Raw genomic sequence first — 10,995 nt, forward strand, 5'->3', positions numbered from 1 at the left:
GACAAACTGAATTCCTCTCAAAGCATAAACATTTGTTACAGATTGCTGTAAAGTATATAATGAAAAAATAAGTTTTTACTTAATTTAACATCTTTTAATAAGGATACAACTATATTTTTACATTTTTTAGGATTATGAAATTTAGAATTTAAAAAACTTAGTTTTTTTAAAAAATCACTTTAATTGAAGGTCACAGTGACCTTGAAATAGGCCGCGACACACCTTCTACTCTAGATGTATACTTTTGCCAACTTTGAAAGCTCTAGGTCTAATAGTTTTCTAGTTATGAGCCGGACAGGATTTTTCCATATTTGGCTATAGTATCTTTATTAAAGGTCAGAGCGACCTACTTTTTGTGCGCGACACACCGTCTACCCAAGAAGTATCAGTTGACAAAGTTTGATAATCCTAGGCCTAATAGTATTCAAGTTATGAGCCGGACAGGAATGGACAGACGGACAGACGGACGGACGGACGGACATGAAGCCTATAACATAATACGACCCGTCTTAAGACGGGCGTATAAAAATCAAATCCTCGCTAAAATTTCTACTTATACGATAATTGTCTCTTGAAAAGCGCTCCACCCTAAATCTCTTAATTTCAAGCTTCTGATGAAGTCACACAATGCTCTTTTTTAGCATCTTGATTCTATTACTGTCTGCTACCCCAGAAGATGAATCTTCTACAGAGGGGCAACTAAATACCCAAATGCAAGAAATACCAAATTGACAATTAAAAGTGTAACGATAGTTTAATAAGCTTACTTGCATGTGTTTCTTATTTTTGATATTCCAGCATAAGTATTCATATGTCACCCAGCAATAAAAATGTTTGATGTTTAGTAAATCATTCAAAACAGCAAACTACAATCGCAAGCTGATATTTTTGTTCACAGCTTGACAAATATAAAGTATTTTGAGAATGATTTAAAATTTATGATCTAGCATCAGGATTACCATCAGAACCTTAAAATGAAACTGAACTAATTTCATTAAATATTTTTATACATGTTTAAAAAACATCCAATGTGTATTTACCGGTCCTCTCAAATTATTGTGTTAAGATTGGTGTTCCTTTTGGAGTGTCTCATGGATTATTCTGCAGATTTATTTTTTCGTAGATTATTAGAATCACATTCCAATCCTAATCGTAATAACTACAAGAAATTGCTCTCCAATTCATTGTCTTAATTCCAGGTACATAGCAAGATAAAATAAAAAAATCAACAATGTCTCAATTTGAATTCGATTTATTTTAAACAACAAAATATAAATTTTAACAATTGTAAATGGTGTTTATATATCTACATGAAATTATATACACATGTTTAATGATCTACATTATCATATATACATGATACATGAGAAAAATGGTTCAGAATTTAACAGTGGAGCAAAAATAGTGTCAACGATCACAGATCTAGTCCATCTCCTCTACTGTAGGACCACCATTAGTCTGACTAGCACCAGACTGACCCGGATTTCCACCATGAAGTTTGGCCATTATGGGAGAGCACACTTTTTGAACCTCCTTTATTTTGAATTCGAACTCATCAGTTTCTGCTAAGGCGTTACCGTCTAACCATGACAGAGTTTCACTGCAAACTCTGGTAACAGTGTCTTTGTCTTCAGATGGGAGTTTGTCTCCATGTTCCTCTGCTGCCTGTTTGACAGAGAACACATACGACTCCAGCTGATTTCGGGCTGCTATTTTTTGTCGTTGTTTCTCGTCCTCGTCTTTGTATTTTTCAGCCTCATTCACCATTCTATCTATGTCAGCCTTACTCAGTCGACCTTTGTCGTTGGTGATAGTGATTTTGTTAGACTTGCCCGTACTCATGTCTTTGGCTGAAACATTAAGGATTCCATTTGCATCTAAATTGAATTCCACTTCAATTTGTGGGACACCACGAGGTGCTGGAGGGATTCCATTCAGTTCAAATTTCCCCAGTTTATTATTGTCTTTGGTCATTGCTCGTTCACCTTCAAAAACCTGAATGGACACTCCTGGCTGATTATCAGCATATGTGGTGAATGTCTTTGATGCCTTGCAGGGAATTTTGGCATTTCTTTCAATGATTTTAGTCATGACTCCTCCAGCAGTTTCAATGCCCAAAGAAAGTGGAGTGACATCTACAAGTAAAACGTCTTTGATTGCTTCACTTGTGTCTCCCTTTAAAATTGCGGCCTGGATAGCAGCACCATAGGCCACAGCTTCGTCTGGGTTGATGGATTTGTTGAGTTCTTTACCTCCCATGAAATCTTGTAACAGTTTCTGGATTTTGGGAATTCTTGTCGATCCCCCTACCAGTACCACATCGTGAATTTTGGATTTGTCCATCTTAGCATCCCTAAGAGCTTTTTCTACTGGCTCCAGGGTAGAGCGGAACAGATCTGAACACAAATCCTCAAATCTGGCCCGTGTAATTTTGCTGTAAAAGTCAATGCCCTCAAAAAGGGAGTCAATCTCAATGTTAGCATCAGAGCTGCTTGACAGTGTCCTCTTTGCGCGTTCACAAGCTGATCTAAGTCGTCTTAGTGCACGTTGATTGTTAGAAATGTCTTTTCCATACTTGCGTTTAAACTCTTGCACAAAATGATTAACTAGTCTGTTGTCAAAATCTTCACCTCCAAGATGTGTATCTCCTGCACGAAGATTCTTGGAAAAACAATTAACTATAGAATTTGATTTAAAAAATTGTTAACTTAATCAAGTATGCCAAATTTGCAAGGAATACAAGCAGTCTACTGACTTAAAAGTTCTTTTTCTCTTTGAAATAAATACGTAACTTCAATTAATTTCCAAGCTTGTTTAGCAACACCCAAATCATTATATGTCAACAAAAGCAAACCAATTTTTTGACTTATAAGATGTAGTATTTTCTTCTAACTTCCATTCACAACAATATTTTTCCAATGAATAAATTTGTAATTGACCCTGTGTAATTTGTGTGATCTTTTACAACCCAAATAAACTTACATTTATAAATGACAATGAAATCATAGTTAATTAAAATCTAAATTAAATTAAATTTCGACTGATTACAACGGATATAGTGTAGATTTTTATGACAAGCACATTTGAGAAAAAATTAACAAATCATGAACCAGAAGACATGTTTTAAAGATTTCAAAGACTTTACTTACTTGGAAGGCGTCTCCATATGAGTATTGCCAAACTAGTTTTCTTCATATTTCTTGCAAGTATTTATCTCGCATCCTCTAAATATGCGAACATTTGAAATGTGAATATGAAACAAAACACGCATTAGAAGGAAAACAACAATTCTTTTGATTGAAACTATTTGTATAACATCACATTAGCAGCTGTATTTCAAACTAAGCAAATTAAAAGCAGTTGCATGGCTGTCTGATATGGAATTCCATATGTGAAAAAATAATGGACATAAACTCTACGAAGCTATCCATCTCTCATCCACAACTCCTCCTAAACAAACTGTAAATAAAATAAATGACAAAACTAGCACACCTCAAGGATACTTCTTATGGGACACATATTTCAGGCTTCCCATAGCCCCTATGATAAAGAGCTTAATTTTTAACAACTTTTCCTTTTTATCAAATAAAATTTTAAATCAAGTCTTTTATTTTTAAAATCGAAGTTAAATAAATATTGAATAGTAGTTTATGCAAATTCGCGAAATAATAGTTGGTAAAACTTTCATAAAAAAATCTTTATTGAAGTGTGCACTTCTTATTTTAAGATTGAACACATTGGTAACTTTTATCAGTATATGATATGCCATCTTTTTTTCTAATGTCGGGGATATGCTTTCCTTGCAAAATCAAGAGTCCATTAAACAATACAAAATACCTCCAAAAATCAGAGGTAAGATGCCATGGAGAATGCATATGTTCATGATGGAAAATTACCGTCTTCAATTTTGTATAAATAATGGACTAACAATTTGTATGAAAAACATCCCAATTGTATGCTGACATTATTGTATCGACCATAGAGCTTACTAAATGGTGACTTTAAATGAGACGGTTGACATTCTTGTTTTATCAACTTGTTTGTCAATAATTTACCTCGTTTTAGAAATTGTACGTACGTAGAGCATGTCCTTGCGTATCAGATCAACAACTGCAGGTGATGAAAGTATTTTGCTGCCTAAGTCTTTTTTGTTAGATAACCATTAACATTCTTAAATTTCGAGAAAATACAGTATCCAAATAAGAAAAAGTATTGTATGTCGTATGGACATAAGAATGGAAAAGTATTTTCTAAATGTCTTCACGCGTAAGGTTTTGCACACTTCATATGAATACAAAAATTGAGTGATTCAATATTACAAAATGTATTTTTCCCATGGTAAAAGAAATGAATTTTGTGTTTATATGAGCGTAACCAGCATACTAGTATTTCAAAGATTAATGAGTGTACGATTTTGTTTTAATTTGACTGTTTTAAATTTTCGACGTCTTAGTACTGCAATATTAAAATGACATAAATAAAGCATCTTTATCAACTTGACCTATTAAAGATCACTGATTAAAAGAAAAAGTACCTATTTCAAAACAAAATATATGTAAATGTCCAATCAAGGACGTTCATTTTTATTGAGAAAAATAAAAAAACCGATTGTATAAATACCTGAATATAAACGTTTTTGAATTCATATATTATGAAATCGTACAGTTAAAGTTACATATCTAAATTAAATTAAATTTCACTTATGTATAAAAACACTATCAAGGTAATTATGAATGAAGTCAGAAGATATCCATGTATTGAAAACTATCCAGCTTTGGCCATTATGGGAGAACACACCGGAATAGTTTGATTCAAATTTAATTAACACAAAAATGACAGAGTTTCACTGCTAAATGTAGCTTCAAATGGTGGGGACACACAAAGTTGACAACACAATCCTGTCAATATCTTGTCGTTGGTGATGGTGAATCTGAGAAAAAGAATTGCATTGACTTGGGTTCAGGGACCACATATGCTGAAAGACACTCCATGAACCAGGGTGTCCATTCAATGAGGCCGCGCTGTTTTAAAGATTTCAAGTAAAAGTCTTTATGGCTTCAGAATATGAGACCATAAATCTTCAAGATTTGTTAGTTAAACAACGTGCATACAAACAAACTTACATTTTGTACTCGTGGAATCTTTGAATGGCGGAATAAATCTGAACACAAGTCCTCAAACCTGTAAAAGTCAATGCCCTCAAAAAGTGAATCAATCTCCCCATCAGATCTGTGACAGTATCCCTCACAAGCTGAAATTGAGCAGTTGAGTTTGACATTTGCAAAATGATTAACCATACCTGAAAAAGACATAATATACTAAAGAAGCACCAGGCCTCCAGCTGTACAAAATCACCATCACCAGCATCCATATGGAAAAAGCTGGGACTGTAATGACGGCGCCTGAGTAAGGTCTCCACATCTTGGAAACCAAGAGCTATTTCTTGGGAATTGCAAAATAGATAAATGGCTTGAAAGAAAATTAGCGCTGTTTAAGGAAAACAAGAAACTTTTGCTAATTTTATTAGCATGTAGAAATCACATTAGCACTGTTCGCTGAAATCAGTTGACAGGCAACTTATTGTGGATGCAAATTAAAAGCAGCTACTATTCAGCTGGCTGTCTGTATAAGAGAATTCCATATGAATTCAAATTCAAAGTTTTGAGTGTCTCCAAGGGTCTGCTCACATTCATATTTTACAAATCTAGAGGTCTTTTCACTTTTAGATTCTCGCTTTTTGTTGATTTGCTGTCTGAACATTTTCTCTTTCCAGTAGGCTTCTAAAGCTTTTTCAAAATCTTCATAAGTATCGAATGTGTCGCCTACATCCATCCCTTCCTCCATTTTTGCGCTATCTCTCCATCCACAAACAACGTGCCTGGAAATAAAATAAGAAGACGTGACGACAGAGTAATAATAATAATTCTAGGCTGAAGTGTATGTTCTAATCAGAAGGTGTGCTGCAGCCTAACATAATGGATTTTTTTTTTACCGATATAAGAAAGGTTAAAAAGGTCCAGTGGTTGTATATTATATTTATCACATCTTTCAGAAGCTTTCCATCCAAACTCGAACTCTTAAAACAATTTCATTAATAGTCTTAAAGAGCTTCACAACTCTGTAGGACCTTTATTATGTAGAAAGATGTAACTGTCTTTTCATGTTTTCAACTTTTATTGTAATTTGCGTGGGTGTACCCATTGTTAGAAAATCCCTCAATTTTTTTTTATTGTGCCATATTATAGTCGGTACATTTCAACCTAAAAGACTCTTCATGGGAGATTCAGCGTGCACAATTATAATTTTTAAGTTAAAATGCTACGGAAAACTTTGCAAACTTCCTTTCATGTGGTTGAATTATATGTAGTCTAGCATAAAAGTTGGTTTACAAATAATGCACTTTAATATAAAATCTTCTATTTTTAAATACAGTATTTCGAGATTTTTGTTTAGTTCCATTTTTAACACATGCAAGTTTTAGTTTCATCAAGCACCACACAATAAAATACATGATATCACTAAAGTTTTATTCTTATTTTGACTTTTTCCTGTGTCGGTGTTTTTCAACATGGGAAAGTAGAAATTTTCATATGGAGATAACGAACGCTGCTAATACATTATGCTCAAAATCAAATTTATAAGAGTGTTACATGAACAAAATGGATCAAGTGAAACAAAGCAAATCACGGATCAGCCCTGCTTACTTCAATAAACTTTTATATCATGTTCTTTGTATTAATGAGATGCCGCCTGCGGGTGAGAAAAATTCAAGTGGAGGAACATGAATTACCTGACGAGGGTTTTTTTCACAACTGTGGTAGGGGAAGATTTTACAAATCTTTTGTCATTATTAGGAAAACGTGCCAAAAGAACATTATCCAGGAAAGATCATTCGAGAGCAAGATTCGAAGATAAGTCTATAAATGAAAATGGACTCAACAATTTGATTCATATCCATCAATTTTTTGCTGCTGTCCAGGCTGAGAAACACAAGGTATTTGCTCCAAGGATTCATTGTAACTTTGTTCACCACATATGCTGATAACCAAAAATTTGATACGAGACTATGCCCCCTTGTTTTATCAAATTGTCTGACATTAATGCACCTCGTTTTGAATTTCGCGAAGGACGAGCAGTTTGCGCCTTCATAGATCAATGGTGAGATATTTAGCAGCTGTATGTCACGTGTTCGCCGTCAAACAGGCCCATTTCTCCAGGGTCATTATAACAAAGTCTGGGAAACGATACGAAAAGGTGTGCTCACCTATTGACTTTACTCGAATCAAGGCTCACACCGCTTGGTTGTTAAACTCATTTTTTTAACGTTTTTCGTTTCATGTATACTAAATAAAATGCTATTCTATGCCTGCTAGCATTATCTCTGTTGTGACCTACTTTTATTTCATCTCGCACAACATATTTTTCCAATGGAATTCATTATTAAATGCACAGCATAATTCGAATATGCTGTGCATGACTTTGCTACATAAAAAAAGAATTTTCTTTCGCAATTTGTGGAGGTTAAAATGTCATTCTCTTTTTTTCATAATGAACATTTCTTAATTAAGGTAATTTTTTTTCAAATCGAGGAAAAAGTTCATCGGAGGCATATTTTTGTTTTTACAACTTCAACCAATACAAAGATACATTCCTTGTTCTCTTTTTTCCAATTATTTTTTTTTTTATAAAAAAAATTCTTGAATATAGGGAAACTTCTTTTTCCAGACATGGTAAATAATTTATACTAATAAATATAAAATTCGTTTAAACATGCAAATGTACTAAGTGATATATTATTTATACAGAGTTTCAGATTTGTTGCATATCTAATATGAGAAAAGAAATTATATTACCAGTGAATCTATAAGAAAAGCACTTTGATGAACACTTATTAATCAGTAGGATCTCATTTCAATATTGGCCCATATACTTGTTATATAGGTCCCTGATTAATACAAGCAAAAACAAGAGGCGCATGCTTCGTGAATTAACAAAATGTACTTTTCACTCTCAATAAAACTAGTTACCTTGACATATTTGCTAAATCGCAGATTTTGATTTAGAGGTAACTGACTGATATGTTAAGATTTTATGTACCAGGGTAATAAGACCTTCATATTATCACTTAGTTGACCTTTTATTATATAAAAAGTATCTGCGTGTTTCTGTCGGTTGAATATCTACCAGGATCCGTGCCACATTATTTATGTTAATTACTTATCAAGGCGAAGCAATCCTTGTAAATATTAAACTTCAAAAGAGAAACCTTGTCAAGTCTTATTGAAATGCATTTGACCTTTAGAAGTCCTTCTACTCCATCCTCATGTTTGTTTTCTTAATCGAACACCTTCCAAGAGATGCATGCCATGAATATGAATGAATTTGGATGGGGGTATAATTAGTCAAATGGCCGCGCTAATAGCAGACTTGGTATAATGCTTTGTCGCGAGATGCAGTCCATGTTTCGGACTACGTGTGCACTGCTGATAGTCTCATTTTTACTCCTGGGAGTCTCGGTGTTCTTCATAAATCTCCTTCTGACACAACGAGGTAGGTGTTTATTGTCACATTTTTCCCCCCAAAACTCCAAACTGTTCTTTTTTTTTTTAAGACGGAAAATACAAAAATAAATTTGATGCTTTATTGGAAATGACGCAATATGCTAAAACTATAATTATTTTTTTAACAATTAAGAACAGTTTGGCTATTATACGTAATGATGAAACATTTTCTCCCATTAGCATTTCCTTTTTTCTGGAAAAAATGCAAGAATCCAAATGGAAGTGCAAAGGTTAACACTTTTTACTTAGTATTATTCAACTATATGATTTGAAAATTGGATTGACACAATATGATTCATTAGCAGACTGTAGTTTAACACGCAACTATTCCTGCTTATTAAGAAATATATTTCTATTAAAACATTTATAACATAAGAGTACAGTTTTTGAAATTTTATCAAGACTTTAACATAAAAAAGACTTTAAAAAATTTAAATTAAATTGTTATTGAATTATAACACCTAACTTGTTAACCCCCCCCCCCCGGGGGGGGGGGGGACTCCGGCGCCTCTGCATTGAAAGACACAGTGATGCGTTTGTGAAACACTGATGCCCATCCGTATGATAGTGTTTGCCCTCCCCCTTCTAAATCCCCCGCGCCCTTGTTCGAAAAAAAAATCGGGTGTATGCCCCCTTTCCCGCGGTTTCTAAAGGCCTTCAGAATAAAGTTCAGGGATTACAAGTACGTAGGATATATCCTATAGATCTCCAAGTCGACCTAAAATTCACAGGATAGGAAACACATACATGAAACAAAAAATTAATGAACTGAATTATTACATGTCCATGAGTAATGTCTTCCCACAAATTTTTGTTAAAATAAAAATTTGGTGTTATGACTATTGGTGGTAATATGCAAAATTGATAATAGTTTTGCATTTATTGAGATTTGATAACCAAGGGCGCCTAATATTGAAATAAATAAATCATAAATACTTTATATATCAATCAATATCGCACTACCCGTATTATGAAGAAAGAAAAAAATTAAATAAATCATAATAAAAAACAAAACAAGCAAAAGGAGATTTTATGGTAGAAAATGATATGTTTTATACAGAAAATAAATTAATTCAAAATTCATTGGATGTGCATCGTCCAAAATTATTCAGTATTCATAAATATTTGCAAAGTGTACATGCTCTACAATTTTAAAACAATTCCACGCGTCAATAGAAACAAGCTAATTCAGAGAATTCGTGTCCCCCGCTTAGGGAAAAAGTCGGCTCCCCCTGACTGAATTTGTAGAATTATTAAATGTATACATGTATACTGAAGGAAATAAAATACATGTATGTCAATATGCATATAAAGATTTGATTGCTTATTCTTTATTATGTGTATAGAAGATTTTTTTTTATATGGAATATTTATCACACTGTAATGATGATTTTATAACCTCATAAATTTTTCATTTCACATGCTGAATACTATCATTTAGTAAAAAAAAAAGTATTTAAAAAAAAAAAAAGGAAGGATCGGTCGAGATTCGATCCCGGGACCTCGCAGTTTAGAAGCGAGTGACATAACCACTAGACCACGGAGTCGCTTAACACGCAGTGAAGTATATGCAGAACTGAAGTCACATACGTGTATATATTCATGTTTTCATGTTCGGTATTCTCAAAATTTTACACAATCCATGGTGTTTGATTTATTTAGCCTTTATTAAACAGTTATAATAGATGTAATAAGAACATAAAGTCCGCCGAGAACCTGTTTTATACGCAATAACTCTCCTCATGCCCCTGCGCTAAAAATAGCGACATGTAATACTATAAATACTAATAAAACAAACGGGGCGGGGCACTTTGAGAGGGGCGAGAGACGTCCTAGGGAGTTTTGGTATAAAATTACATTGCATAAGCTCAAAATCTTCTTGAAATATCGCCCGGAAATGATAGTGTTACACACAGACAGAATGTATAAATTTACGACCTTGAACTTTGACCTTTTGACCTCAAAATCAATAGGGGTCTTCTTTAGGCCACAGGGAGTTGTTATGTAAAATTTCATTGCGATAGCTCAAATGGTTCTAGAGATATCGTGTGGAAACGAAAGTGTTTTAACAGACAGAATTTGCTTATTTCTGACCTTGACCTTTGACCTTTTGACCTCAAAATCAATAGGGGTCTTCTTTAGTCCATAGGGAGTTGCTATGCTAAATTTCATTGCAAAAGCTCAAAGGGTTCTCGAGATATCGTGTGGAAACGAAAGCGTTACAGACAGACAGAAAGACGGACGGACGGACGGACTTTTCATTTACGGACGGACGGACGGACGGACGGACGGACGGACAAACCCAAATTAATATCCCCCACTTTTCAAGCGGGGGACAAAAAATCAAAAGGTGTTGCTTCCCGCATTTATAAGCTTCCGTAGCAAACGGAAGTGGTCCAAATTCAGCAAATTGTATAGCGTACAGGTACATCTC

General features: G+C 34.0%; 1 protein-coding gene across 1 annotated transcript; it reads right to left on the reverse strand.

Moving 5' to 3' along the window:
- Positions 1 to 916: 916 nt before the first annotated feature.
- LOC134270372 (heat shock 70 kDa protein-like) lies at positions 917 to 5,844 on the reverse strand. Its single transcript, XM_062752612.1, has 3 exons — positions 5,688 to 5,844; positions 5,124 to 5,299; positions 917 to 2,661 (listed from the first exon to the last, which is right to left on the reverse strand). Exons 1-3 carry the CDS (start codon positions 5,842 to 5,844, stop codon positions 1,423 to 1,425), a joined length of 1,572 nt encoding a protein of 523 aa, XP_062608596.1. The 3' UTR covers positions 917 to 1,422.
- Between the last annotated feature and the right edge of the window lie 5,151 nt (positions 5,845 to 10,995).

This window comes from Saccostrea cucullata, unplaced genomic scaffold (assembly GCF_032062105.1).
Source record: "Saccostrea cucullata isolate Sc308-1 unplaced genomic scaffold, CSIRO_AGI_Scuc_v1 ctg4099, whole genome shotgun sequence".
Taxonomy (NCBI): Eukaryota; Metazoa; Mollusca; class Bivalvia; order Ostreida; family Ostreidae; genus Saccostrea; species Saccostrea cuccullata.

What these genes read in the sequence shown, in the direction of transcription:
- LOC134270372 (XM_062752612.1), bottom strand. Translation starts at nt 5,844, where the DNA reads ATGGAGGAAGGGATGGATGTAGGCGACACATTCGATACTTATGAAGAT. An exon ending in TAGATTTGTAAAATATGAAT is followed by an intron (nt 5,300 to 5,687) that starts GTGAGCAGACCC and finishes TGTCTTTTTCAG; the next exon opens with GTATGGTTAATCATTTTGCA. An exon ending in AGATTCCACGAGTACAAAAT is followed by an intron (nt 2,662 to 5,123) that starts GTAAGTTTGTTT and finishes TGTTTTTCCAAG; the next exon opens with AATCTTCGTGCAGGAGATAC.